Source organism: Chaetura pelagica, unplaced genomic scaffold, assembly GCF_000747805.2.
Source record: "Chaetura pelagica isolate M959 unplaced genomic scaffold, ChaPel_1.0 scaffold92, whole genome shotgun sequence".
NCBI classification, from domain to species: domain Eukaryota; kingdom Metazoa; phylum Chordata; class Aves; order Apodiformes; family Apodidae; genus Chaetura; species Chaetura pelagica.
This window is the reverse complement of record NW_009952404.1, coordinates 1,711,931-1,725,961: the sequence shown is the minus strand read 5'-3', so window position 1 is coordinate 1,725,961 and position 14,031 is coordinate 1,711,931. Positions and strand designations below refer to the sequence as shown.

The window sequence follows — 14,031 nt, the reverse complement described above, 5'->3', positions numbered from 1 at the left end:
AAAAAAAAAAAAAAAAAAAAAAGTAAAAAGTCTTTACTGAGGATCTGTTTCTTCAAGATCACCAGGGGGAGCCAGTAACCACCTTGGAGATTGGAAACCATCAATGGTGCTAATGAAGACCACTAGAGTGCTGTGTCACCTTTTCTCGATAGTCTTTCTTGTGGTAACAGCTCATTCTGATTTATTCTTCTGGTAGAAGTGTCTATAATTAGACTGCTCATGCACGTTGGTAATCAAGCTTCCGTGTGTAGTAAAACGAACAAGAAGATTAATGGCTTATATCTCACCTTAAAGTTCTCTGTTGCTTAAAATTGATCCCAGAAAGATTAAAATTTGACCTGTATGAAAGGTGAGGCATTTTCATTCTCATGCTTCTTCCTGTTCTCTGAACATATAAGCAGCCTCATGAAAGGCTGCAGAAATACCCAGGAGCTGGTACAGCAGCTCATATTGTGCAATCCAGCCATGCTGTTTGTGATGCTGCCAATGCTTCCTTTATAGGAAGCTCCTGTACAGGGGAGGTAAATTGTATTTTGCCCATTAAAGACTGTTTTCATCTTTTCACCCCCATTCCCATGAAATTTGAGATGATTCTGTGTGCTGGCATTTTAGGTAGAAACCTGTTCTTCAGTTCTCCCCAGCCCCTTTCTCACTTCTGTTGAGTCCTTAGTGGCAATGGAGTTCGCTGGTGAGCCATTCATTGTACATTAAAAAGATCTGTTTAACCTGAAAGTTAAAGAGAAGTGCCCACTTTTCCTGCTATTAAGATAGAAGAGCTTCTACCTGATCCCCCGTAACTGTGGTATTCATTGCTTTATGAGCCTCTTATGTTATCATTTGGATAATTTCTATAAGAATGGTTCCAGCCTTTTGAGCTTATGCTCTTCTCAGTTTGTCTTTGCTGCTGTGCACTTCATCTTTTCTGGTTTTGCTGTGGCTGTCCTTTGAGACAGAATGACCTGTAGCTGAAAAGGAAAGAGTTCACCTCTGATGCCATTAGGGGCATTGTTATGAGTGTTATAATCTCTTCTAAAACATACAGGCTTAAATTATCACAGCATTGCTGTTTTACCTTTAATAATTGATACTTACTGTTTGTGTATTGCCATACTGATAGAATCTCTGTTTATCTTGTTTATTATGTAAGTATGATAATGGAGTCTTCCCTTGCTCTCAGAGGTGTGAGGGGAATTAGCTTAACAACCTGTGCTCTATGCTCCAAAACTACTTCTGAAGTTTTGTGCATAGAAAAATAATTGTATTATATATATGTGGGCTCTTGGCTGGGTTGTTTTAATATTTACCTTTAAAAAAACAGTCATATTATTCCCTCCATATGTCCTACGTTTTGAGCATTTCAGAAATAATTTTTAAAACAAAATGAGAGGAAATAAATTTTGTCAGAATCTAGAAGTATTTCAGGAGTTAAGGTTTCTCTGCAGTCCTTCAGTTTCTGGCACCTGAATATTTTTTCTTTTTTTTTCTTTTTTTCCCCCTTAGCTGTTTTATAAAGCTCACCTGACTTGCCGTGAGACCTGTTGTATTGCTGTCTATAAGCACCTGACTACAAGGTCAGATTTTGATTGTCTGAGTTGTTGGAGAACAAAGGCCTGTCAGGTTTTAGTGCCCCTTGGCTGCACACAGCACTGTAGGCTTTGACTGTTTGCACTAGACCCCACTGTGCAGTTTTTCTTTGAGGTTGCCTTTGTGCCATGCAGAAACTAATTGTGCTTTCAAACATTAGTGTTGACCTTGCCAGTTTTGGTTGTTCCCTCCAGGCAGAAGCAGCTGTCTCACCCTACCACACACCAGCAGCAGTGGAAACATCCCTTTACCCTCTGTTTATAGAGGGGAAAACACCCCACTTCTCTGTGAGGAACAAGTAGATTAGTAGAGTTGGGGACTGTGGATAATGTTTTCCAGTCTGCAAAAGTATCACCTCACATATCTGTGTATCTGGTGGCTGGAGAGCAGTAAGGTAGGCGGAAGCAGTGGTGGGATCTGGGTAGCTCTGAAGGAGTTCTTGGGAGCACAGAATACACAGGCTGAAGACTGAGACAGAATACAGGTAGGTGCTCAACAAAAGGCCCTTTCTCTTCTATCTTTCCTTTACATATAAACTCAAGGAATGGCCTCAGAAACGTGAAGCTGCTCTCATGTATCTGGGTCCAACTGAGAGACCTCCAGAGGAGCCAGAGGAGAAACAATCCAGACCTCCTTTGTATGTGAGGCTTTACAGACGACTTCAGTTATACTGGTCATCTCGCCCAAAAGGTGAAGTGTGTGTGTGTTTTGACAAAAGCTTACAGGCAGGTTTTACTCCCCTAATAAATTAGTGGGGGTATTCTGCTTTACTTTTCTACTTTCTCATTTTTATATTATTATTATTTATTAAAACTGTGACTTGGTCAAGTTGGTTACAGTGATCTCTGCCAGAAGTGGAACAGAGTAGTCCTGTCAGTGCTTGTGGCCTCATAAACAAAAACCTGTTTGTAAAGAACCCATGTGCTGTTCCCTGGGCTCACAGTTGCTTGCCATTGCTGTGGAAGCCTTAATAAGTGAAATGTGGCTCTAACAGGTGAGCTTCTTGAAATCTTCCTTCTGTAGAACAGCTTCCCTAGTGGGCTGGTGTGAGAGGAGCAGCCCTTCTTTTTCTGGGTGGGGAGATTTTTCTGGGTTGAGAGCACAACAAATTTTACTTAAAATAAAAAAAACAGAACTTGGGCCATGCAGAAGTGTCAAGTTCTTAGTACATTAGATTTCTTGCTGTACCATAGATTTTCTTCTGTATGCTATGTGAGCTTCTCTTGGGTTGGGATGTTAGCTAGGCCAGTGCATGTGGCAGACTTCAGAAGGAAGAGGAGTGAGTGTGTATTTTGCGCAGTTGGGAGTGATGCAAAGTCCTTCTCATCCCTTCTTTGCTAGCAGAGGTGATGTAGACAGAAGAGTCAACTAAGTGACCTTTATATGAGAACTGAACACTAGGCTTTCCCCCTATAGCAAATACATGTTACTACTGCATCCTGAACATTGGATTCCTGTTTTTTCAGTAGCAATGCTGCATGTGTTTTCTAAATGTTCCTGTAATAGTAGTCCAGGACATCTATTAATCCTGGGTACAGGGACTCACAGGGCTGCCACATAATGTACTTGATAGTCTTTCCTGCTACTACATGCATTGCTGGTGTTTTTCTCTTCCCTTCAGTACTCCCAAGCTCCTTTTTCTTTTTAAGATTTTTAAGATTGGAAGAAGCAAAGCTAGTGGTCACCATGGGTCAGAGTGATTTTTGCAGATTTATGTTTCATGCTTCATAGCAGTGAAATGATGATCTGTGTAATTAGATTCCACTTAATGCTATCTTCTCCTCTGGATTCACAGAAATCCCCCAGGAGGTAACCCCAGAGGACTGGGAAGAACTGAAGCTCTCCACCATTGAGCTTTCCATTGCAACTCGGAACAGGCAGCTTGATCTTAAGGTAAGACCATAGTATAACTGGATTCCCAAGTGCTGCCTGCCCACACAGTTTTTTTTCTTGCTAAACTCCCATTCTTCTGTCTGTGTAAATAAGACTTATTGCTGCATGCAGGGAGAGGCCCTTGACTGAATCCAGCAATGGGCGGATTTCAGAGCCAGTGTAAAAGCAACAGACACACACGTAAAACTAGGATGCACTGGGATCAGGAAGAATTTGTATAACAAAAAGATTTAACTAGCCGAACAGAAGCCTTAGGGTTACCTGGGAGAAAACAGTGTGTCAAAATAGGCCCTTCTTTCTTTCTTGAGCCATGAGAGAGTGATTATGTCTTACTAGCTGGTGCTGGAAGGAAGCTGTCACCCTGAATGTCTGTCTGGAATTCCAGCTTGTTCTCTTGTCTTTTGGCTTGCAATGCAAAAGGTTAAAAAGGACTGGGACTAGAGAAAGGATAGGAAGTTAAAGGAACTAGAGTTAAAGGACAGGAAATGCAGGTGATTGTGAAAGAGAGAACCAAGGGAGCAAGAGATCTGTTCCAGTCATAACTTTCTCAACATGATGTTTATTCACTGTTTGAAAATGTATCTTTGGCTTATGTCAGTGTTTTAGTCCAATTTTATTGTTGTGAAAGCTGTCTGGATAGATGTCAATCTTTAATTTTGCTGGAAAATGCTGACACAGTGATCCTGTACAGGTGAGCTGCCCTTCATGTTTTCCTCATGGCTGCAGGAAGCCACCACTGCTACACCCAGATTGACTGGAGGTGTTGAAATTACTGATGTGTGTTTCTTGCTCAGAATACATACCTGAAAAAATTGTGTTATGTTGATATACTATCTTTGTTTAATCTGTCAAAAAGAAAACCCAAACAAATCTAGACTTAAAAGTTCCTCCTGTTTTCTTCTGAGAATGTGCCACATAAAATGTTAGTTTCTTCTTTATCAGTGGCTTATGTTTTGGACCACCAGTCTCATAGTAGTAGTGGAAGCTAGACAGAGACTGCCAGGGTATTTGTTTTTTTCATGGTTCTAGATGGCCCTTGAATAAAACAGTTCAAGAAAACTGCATTCGAGTCAGTGAAGTAAAAACAGACCTAGCAAGAATTGAAAAACTGTCTCAATGCCACAGACTTGATGCCTTCAATATGCACTTCAATACTGCTGTTGAACAAAGAAGTGATGTAGGGTTCTCAGATCTCTTGCATAGCTTAGAGAAACGGACAAGTTTGTTAGGGCAGATGTACTTTTCTGGTTCTAGAGCTGGAAGTGGCTTGATACTGCATCTGTTTTCCTATAGATGTGTGCCTCTTACATTTTGATTCATGGTCATGAAGCCATTGTCCCTGTAGCCATCAAAGCTGTACAGCAGCTCTCTCAAATCAATAGCAGGGCATATGTGCAGAGTATTGTCAGCCTGTTTTATCTTTCTGTCACACCTCAGATTCATGCCTAGGCTGCCCTGCTGAAGAAAAGCTGAGAAAGCCATACAGGTGCAGTTCAGACAGTGCCAAGCTTACAGACCCAGCAAGGGAATAAGAACAAGTTGCTCTAATAGATGCATTTATTTTTACCTTTGTCATTTTGATTGCATCTGCACTAGGAACTTTGCCAGGACAGAAATGTTAAATAAATAAATAGATAAATAAAAATTAATTGCATCTTGATATCTGCTTTCCCAGCAAAAGCTTTACTGTATCCTTGGTTTGATGGCAGGCTGTAAATAGCAAATAAGCTAAGTAAGGAGTTTAAAGGAATCATAATTCCTTTAATGATAAAGTAATGATTCCTTTAAGTGATAAAGGAATGATAAAGAATACTTTGACTTCCAATTTTTATTGTTTCAAATTCTCTTACTGTAGTGTTTGCTAGCAAAATGTTACATCATTCTACTATTGCCTATAGTCAGGAAAGACCCATTGATTAGAAATCTTTGTGAAGACAAGTAAACCCAAGAGATCTGCTATGATTGTCTTTAATAAGTGTGTGAAATAAAACAAAAAGCTGAACATGTGAATCGTTTTTTCACTTCTTGTGTTATTTGTTGTTGAGCAGTCACCAATGAGAATTTACTATCTATAATTTATAATCCAAATCTCAAGTGGAGATGGGGAAAAAAACATGACATGCAGAAATGCATCTTCTGCCTCCTTTTGTGGGACAAAGGACTGGGCATTTTGTGAATATGTTGCAGTATCATGGGTGTGGCATTTTGAAGTGTTAACTGCTTCATCTCTGAATCTTTTTGCGTAGCGCACCGAAGACTTCATGGATATTTGCATTGAAGCAGATACTGTCAGCAAAGGACAGTTTGTAAGCAGAGGGTGAGTATGGGAAGGCTGCAAAAAGATGACAGTCTGTGTGAGTTCCTGAGACGTGTGCTGTTTTTCTCTCATCTTGTACTGCAAAATTCAGAAGCAGAGGGCTGCAAAGGACAGCAGTCTGTAATGCTTCATAAGGATTACTGATTCTGTTCTTTAAAATTCTTGCTAATATTCTCATTCTGGAAACAAGGTAAAGCAGTCTACCTGGAGCTCTTCCTAGCTTCTGAGCTTGCTATACCTTTCATCTGTTTCCCTCTGCCTATTTATCAGTGCTACTTGGATAATAACAGAGTTTTATAGACAGTCATGCAGACTTTTCCCCAGAATCTTTTAGCACTAGCTGCTCAGTGGTTTAAGAGGCAGGTCACTGAGGTGATACGTTTGTATTAGTGGTACCTGGAATTTTTGAATGCTGATGAGACAGGCCCTACATCTAAGCAAAGGGCACCTCAGATTCAATAGGCCTTACAAAAAATTAGGTCTGTGGTGTATGAGGTTTTGGAAGATGAGAATTGAAACAAGAACTTTGAGTAAGTGTTGCTGCTTGCACATGGAGTAGGAAGACTGCAGGTATGAAGAAGCAACACATAGAGGAAGAGTGAACATGTATTGCTTCCTTTGTGCTTAGAATGTTGTCTTGTGCATTTGTTCCTCCAGCTCTCACTAGACACAAAGCTGAGCTGCTATCTCTGGATGCTCCATACAGTCCCATTAGCAAATACATTGCATCTTCTGTCCAGGTTTTAGCAGCAACGGATTTTCTGCTAAATCCAAGAGTGAGGTTCTGCACGTTACTATTTTGCTAATACTGTTTTCTAGTCTTAGAGCTCCCTCTAGTGAAGTCAATGGAAAGATTTCAACACATTTTTACCTGCTTGTAATTCCTGATTCCTGAGTGCATGTCTTGTTTATGATACTAATAGCAGCAGCAGGGCCCTTATTTGAGCATCCCATGAGACACAGTGGGTGTTAGGTTCTTCTGACCTATGTAAACATAGTAGGTCAGCTTACCACCCGCAGTGGCTTTTAAATTATATGAGCTCTGTGGACCATGGGCTGCTTGGGACTGAAATATTTGCTTTGAAGGCTACAGAAGGAAAGGAGGAGGAGATTTTCCCATTAGCAACAAGAGGAATCTGGCCTCTTAAAGGAGGGACATGAAGGAGATGGTATGCTGTATTCTTGGGCACTTTGCTAGCAGAACAAATGTGTGATTTAAGGAAGGGGTATTTGAGTGTACAACCACTGTAAAGAATGTCACCTATGTGCACTGGACATGCTTCACACAGTAGCATGTTGTATTTTCTGACTGCAAGTACACTGTCATGCCCTGAAATTTAACATGCCCTGCTGGCTAGAGCTAATTAGAGACAGTACCACAAGCTTTGAGATGCTGTTCAAGTAAGGTTCAAAGAAACAAGCTTTTTGATTAAATAGTGTCCAAAAGTCTGTAGGTAACAAAGAAAGAGAAAGAGGGGTGTGTGGACTGGGGCAGCAGCAGGAGGGACTAATTAGTCCTATAGTGAAGAGTTAGAAAAAAATGTGCCATTTTTTGCAAGGCAAAATCAGGGAAGCTCTTCACTGCACAGTGCCCTTTGGCAGTTGGGTTTGAATCTACCCTGTTATTAGAGGCTCCTCATTACTTAGCACCAACAGGGTTTGTCTTTGGAAATGTGTGAAGAAGCTCTTTCTTTTTTCTTATTTTCAATGCACAAATTAAACTCCACCAGAATTCAGGCAATTTGAAAGGTTTTTTTAAGGAAAATACTTTATCAGTGCAGATATCAAGGTGGTGTTGTTGTTTTTTTTTATTGAAGAGGGTTCAGACACGAACTGGTGAGAATTGATGGATCACACAGAGGGAACCAGACATCCCATGGGAAACTACCATGCAGGCTCAGTGCAGGGACAGGACAAAGTGTGTGTAGGGGGGAGGCGATGCATCAGAGCGCTGGAGGGCAAGTGCTGCTGAATTTCAAATCCCAGGTGTATAAATGTGCCCTCTGGCTGTGGATCAGATGTGTGTGAACAAGAGCATCTGCAGCAGGAGTAGAGCTGATGTTCAAGATGAGGTGGGGAAAGAACAAGTGGTTACACTGTGGCACTTCCTAAGAAGTATGGGAGGAAAGGAGAGCGGAGATGTAAAGTGTGGCATCCGTAATCCACATCCTGATTGCCAGCTTAGATTCTGTGTGTATGAAAGTATGAAGAGCTGTCACTCCAGGGCATGAATACTGTTATGAGCTACAGTGTGGAATATTTTTTTTGTTGTTGTTGTTAGAGAGTCTTACTCTAAATAATTTCACATTTGCCACTTCTGGAGACAAGAAGTAGGTTAAAATTCTGTGTGTTATCTGCAGGAGGTGCCATGGTTCTCTCTCTGCCTGTATTTTTGTAATTAGCGTATGCAGTGGGATAAAACAACCATTTTGAACTGATGCTGTTAGGCTTTGGTCTTGATCCTGTTTCACTTTGCTGTCTTGTGTTAAGGAGCAGAATTGAATGGGAATTACTTCTGATCCTTTTATACTGGGTCACTAGAAAGGAAATCACTGCAAGTGGAGCTCTGTCTTTGCTTCCACCAGCTCCATTGACTGATCTTTAGTTCTATGTCTTGTCTCTTTTGAACTTCTCTTGACCCCGTAATTGCTTTTATGTAGAGTGTAATTTACCTTTGTGGACCAAAAAATCTATTTGTTCCTCTGAGTCCAATATCTAGTACCTTGCATATAAAACTTTGAGCAGGTGAAAACCTTAAGCAGGGAATCTTGCTGCTTGTTGCTTGTATAAACTGACAGTATTGCATGCCATCAATGATTTATAATTTATGTTGCTGGGAGGATGTTTAATTCACTCATATTCATTCATTAATATTTTAGTATATACATATTTGATTAAAAACAAACTTTCCACAGTAAATCTTGCTTCTGTCCTTCGCTGCCCTTTGCTTTGGTGTCTTAGTTTTTCTTCCTTTGTCTTTGATTATCATCTGCTATTTCAACCCTCTCTTCTCATGTTCTTTCTTTAGGATTTTCTGTGATTTTAACAGGCACTTGTGATCCTAAGAACATGGAAGGCTTAGTGTAGAGGGAGTTTCTGACATGTTTGTGAGTTCTTTTCTTGGACAGTATTTAAATACACTCTTCTTTCCTTCTTCTGACAGAACAGGTAGAAAATGTGGGGACAGCTGGCATTGCCTGCTGGAGGAATATCAGAATCACAGAATGGTTTGAGTTGGAAGGAACCTAAAAGATGATCTAGTTCCAGCCTGAGTAGGGACACCACTTCTCACTGGATGATCTTGCTCAGAGCCCCATCCAACCTGCCTTTGAAAATTTCCAGCGATGAGGCTTCCACAGCTTCCCTAGGCAACCTGTTTCAGTGTCTCACCACCCTCATAGTGAAGAATTTCCTTCTAGTGTCTAACATTTATTTCCCCTCCTCCAGTTTTGATCCATTACCCCTTGCTCTTTCACTACAAGCCCTTGAAAAAAGTCCCTCCCCAGCTTTTCTGTAGCCCCGTCAGGTACTGGAAGGCTGCTATGAGGTTCCCCCAGAGCCTTCTCCAGGCTGAACAATCCCAACTCTCACAGCCCTTGGATCATCTTCATGGCCCTCCTCTGGGCTTACTCCATGAGCTCTATGTCCTTCTTATGTTGGGGGCCACAGAATTGAACACAGTACTCAAGGTGGGGGTCTCACAATACCTGAGTAAAGGGGAAGAATCATCTCCTTTGGCCTGCTGGCCACACTTCTTTTGATGCAGCCCAGGACATGCTGGCTGCCATTCTGGGCTGCCAGCGCACATTGCTGGCTCATGTTGAGCTTCTCGTCCACCATCACCCCCAAGTCCTTCTCTGCCCTGTTTTCAATCCATTCTCCACCCAGCCTGTATTTGTGCTTGGGATTGCCCCAACCAGGTCCAGAACCTTGCACTTGGCCTTGTTGAACTTCATGCATCTGTTGTGCTTGAGAGTTGTGATATAATAATGCTGCTGTAATTCTGCTATTTGTGTGTTGCTGTCTGGAGAGGAGCCCAAACTGAGGGGTTGCTGCCTGGGGTGCAATTTACTCTTTGTCAAAAGTCAGTCAAAAGGCTGTGTGTGCTCTCAAGTCAGGAGGCCAGAGGCAGGTCAGCCTACCCAAGAGCTTGTGCTTCCTCTGCAGCAGCACGTGGTGGGAAAAGGAATTGCAGGGCTCTGTTCTTTAACAGTTGATCGAGTGACAGGACAGCAGCCTAAGTCTTGAAAAAGACCACATGGCACTTGCACCCCCAGCTTTCTAAGAAAGGGACTTGCCTCCTTATTTGCTCCCACTTGACATCCAGAAAAGTAGGGAAGTAGCACTTCTAAGTATAGTATGTAAATAAGAATCTCACAGGCACAAGAAGAGAGTAACTGACAAAACCATGTATATTATTTGGAATGGGTAAACTGATGAAGTTCTGGGGATTTCTTCACAAGAATTACATAAAAGCAGCTAGTAAGAAACTTTGTGCTGATTGGTGTTCATGTGAGAAGAGGGTGTTTTTTAGATGATAGTTGAGTGTTTCAGTATAACTAGTTCTGTCACTTTTTTTGCCTTTAGTTGCTTAGGTTGCTGGTAACTTATGTGGATGCATGGGACATGAGGACATGGTAGTCCTTGATTGCAGGAATTGTAGAGCTCAGCATGTAATTGAGGAGTGCAAAACTGCTGTGTGTTCAAATATACAGAACTGTATGTTCAAATATATTCATTGAGCCTCAGAGCTGAGGCCGGTTGGAAGTTGTTAGTGCATACTGTTATATGTACTGACTGCAGCAGAAGATGAAATGTCTATTTTACTTTCTCACAGTTAAACCTAAAATATATATTTTTTATATATATCAATATGTATTTATATACATGTATGTATATATATACACATATATATGTATATACATATATATGTGTATATATATACATACATGTATATAAATACATATTGATATATATAAAATATATATATTTTATATATATCAATATGTATTTATATACATGTATGTATATATATACACATATATATGTATATACATATAACCTCTAAGTTTACCAAACACACAGTGATTTACCAATCCACAATGATGAGTCATTGCTAAAGATGGATTTTTCCTAGAGAATCATCTTCTTATCTTACCTCTCTTTTGGTTTGAACAGGAGTAAAAAGATGCATGATCCACATATGTGCCCTGAAGAGAGTCAGTGCATCCAAGCCAGCAGATGCATCTTGCAACTTCCAGAGGTGAGAAGCTGAGCGTGCTGGTTACTTTATTTTCTCATGCCGGTCGATGCTGCACACTAAGAAATCCCTACTCCAAAGTTGGGAGGTTGATCATGCTGTCAGCGAGACACTCACTTCCTCTCTTTAGTATTGAAGACTGAATTCATAATCTACTTTTTACCCTAGAAGGGATTGTGTAGTAGAACAGATAAATGTTATAAGCTTCCTGGAGATAAAGGAGGGTGACACAAGGCAGTGGGGCTCAGGTCACCATAGGGAAGTGTCTTGAAACGTTTAATAGATGAGGCTGAAAAGGAAGCCAAAACCGTGTCTGCTTGTGTAGTTCAGATTAGTCTTTTGTTGCCTCTTAGAAAGAAGAATCTGCTATTGCAGCCTTGGGGAGGACTGTTTCTTTTTAAGGACATGGAGTCAATCTCATAGATAAGTTCTATCTTCAGATGATCTGTCATTCAGCAAGATAATTTCACATTAAAGAAAGAATAGAACAGGCTGAAAGTTAAAAAAAATATATGTATCTGTGGCTCTGAAGTTAAAATAATGAATTATGATGTCATGATTATCCAGCATCCTAATACTTGCACCAAGTGGTAGTTTTGTGATTCGGGAAGAACACTCTGGAGTGCTGGGCTAAGTATGGCTGAGCCAGAAGTAAGGGTCGTGGTATAAAATGAGTTCTTCATACTGTAGCTGCTGTGAAGACATTCAGTGTGTGCATGGCACAAAGCAGTGCTGTTCAATTCCTTGACCTAGCTCTCACAAAGGAACCGAAGGCAGCTTAGATGAGTCTCAGCCTTTGCAGAGAAGCGGGATATGTTGATCCATGTGGACTGCTGTACCTCTGACTTCCAGGACCTATGCTACTTTCTCTAATCTGTGCTCTTCTGGTGTACCAGTTCACTTGGAGCCAATTTGAGTATCCATGTAACATGGCCCTACCTTGAGTCAAGTGTATGTAAAGCAGTCACCAAAGTTGTTTAAGTACTGTCAACCTGTCCTTTTTGATTAATTTAGTCATTGTTAAGTTCATCAGGGTTAAAGAAAAGGCTCTAGAAAATTCTAATGCTGAGTAATTCCCGACCCACAAATTGCTTTGCATCTCACATTTCAGATCAATATAGTAAAACAATATCAAAAGGTTGTATGTAACATGAATTTAATACAAGTTATTTAACAGGCACTTCTGCAGATTAACTTGTGTCACCACTGGCAGACCATGATTTAAGTGCATATAATTGTAGTTACAATAGAAAGGAATCCTTCCATTTAAACAGTGTGGGTCATTAAAGCTCCCTAGCATTTAATTATCACCAATTAGTAATTAAGTGAGGTAACACCTTATGCAAAGGACTCAATATATTCTGTGCAGTGAAGGAGAGCTCTCACTGTGTTGTTGAGACCAAATGGGCTGGAAGGGGGTCATCAGCAAAGTATTCAACTGTAGCCTATTAGTAAAATCAGGTATCAGTAATACAGCACTGCTGAACTAATCTGTTTGATGTTTAACCCTGATCAGCACTGTTATCTGCACACAGGGCACTGAGGGATCCTTTAGCATCGATAATGAGGAGTATGAGGCCATGCCTGTGGAGGTGAAGCTTCTACCCCGGAAACTCCGGTTCTTCTGTGATCCCAAAATGAGAGAGCAGATGCTCCAGGCAGCAGTACAATGAGGATTCACGTCAAAGGGGCCACTGTTTACCAGTCTTACCAGGGTCTTTTCACATGAGACCTCACTGACTTGATTAGCCCCACTAGACTAATAAGCCATTTGGCTATTTACATGCACAGGGCACTTCCATTGGAAGTAACTGATTTGACTAGTCTAAAAGAGGTTAAAAATGCAAATGAAAATTCAAAAAAATGTATGTTAACTTGATGGCATCTTTTTCCTTCTGAAACAAGTCATCAGTGTGCCATTTACAGCACTGCAGGCTGAGTGCTGGATGCCAGATGCTACTGCTTTAATGCAATTGTATATTAAAGTAAAAGGAAAGTACACTTGTCCTTGTGTTTTAAGAGTTTAGGTCTACTTTACCTACGTATGAATTTCACAAAACTTGGGATCTTGGAAAGAGGGGGGTAGTAACACAAAGCAGGTCTATGGAATGTTGGAACTGCCACATTGAAACAGGGGATGGGTTATCCACTCTGTCACAAAATAAGTTGGAGTTTGGTGATACAAAGCTTCAGAGGAAGTTTAAAATTCCCTATATGTATCTGAATAAGATAGTTATGCTGGTTTTTTTCATCTTGACAGATGCAACAGCACAGAGTTCCAGTTAATAATATAGTAGAAATCTATTCCTTTGATCAAGTTTAGGTATGTTATACAGAAGTGAATTGCAAAATGCCATCTTGGACCCAAAGCTGTATGAAATACATGTGGGAAGACACTTTTAACAAGCCAAATGAGTCTTTTTTCTAAGTATTCCTCTTATTCCTGGAGTAGTATAACATGAATAAGGGCTTCCATGTAACTTTTTTATTAATTAGGTCTCATTGTTCTTCTCTTTAATGTAAACAGTGCTCATCTCTCCTTATGCAACCTACATTCCCTGGAGCCCTAGTATTGTAGTTAGTTTTGTTGCTTTTCTGAGCTTGTGTTTATAGCTTCACTTTAATTGCTGAAAGGAAATATTACCGACATAGGCAAGGTTATCTGTTGCCCTTCTTATTATAACTTAGAGATTCACAAGATTTTGCCCTGCTTACTGGAAGAAAAAAATTCGATCCTTCTTTTTCTGATGTGATTGTTGTTTATACATAGTCCCCTTATTATGCTGTGATCTAGTCCCAGTTCATCTGTTGATTCTTCGCTGTCATCAAAGAACATTAGTGAATCGACTTGCAGTTAACAAGGCTGCATGCTGGCTGCATGCTGCTGAAACAGCATCCTCTGCTGGAGCCCTGCTGAAGGAAAAATGCCTTGACAGGGGGAAGTAGGGTTGTTTTTTTGGGAGATGCCAGAAGCAAA

General features: G+C 40.6%; 1 protein-coding gene across 1 annotated transcript in view; it reads left to right on the top strand.

The window, feature by feature from the left end:
- AGK (acylglycerol kinase) overlaps positions 1 to 13,045 on the top strand; it is a 27,950-nt gene extending 14,905 nt beyond the window's left edge. Inside the window, exons 10-14 of the mRNA XM_010008212.1 lie at positions 2,127 to 2,274; positions 3,380 to 3,477; positions 5,724 to 5,794; positions 10,973 to 11,057; positions 12,590 to 13,045. Of these exons, the coding sequence (XP_010006514.1) occupies positions 2,127 to 2,274; positions 3,380 to 3,477; positions 5,724 to 5,794; positions 10,973 to 11,057; positions 12,590 to 12,727 (540 nt within the window). The 3' untranslated portion in view covers positions 12,728 to 13,045. The remainder of the gene's footprint in view (positions 1 to 2,126; positions 2,275 to 3,379; positions 3,478 to 5,723; positions 5,795 to 10,972; positions 11,058 to 12,589) is intronic.
- The last annotated feature ends 986 nt before the right edge of the window (positions 13,046 to 14,031 follow it).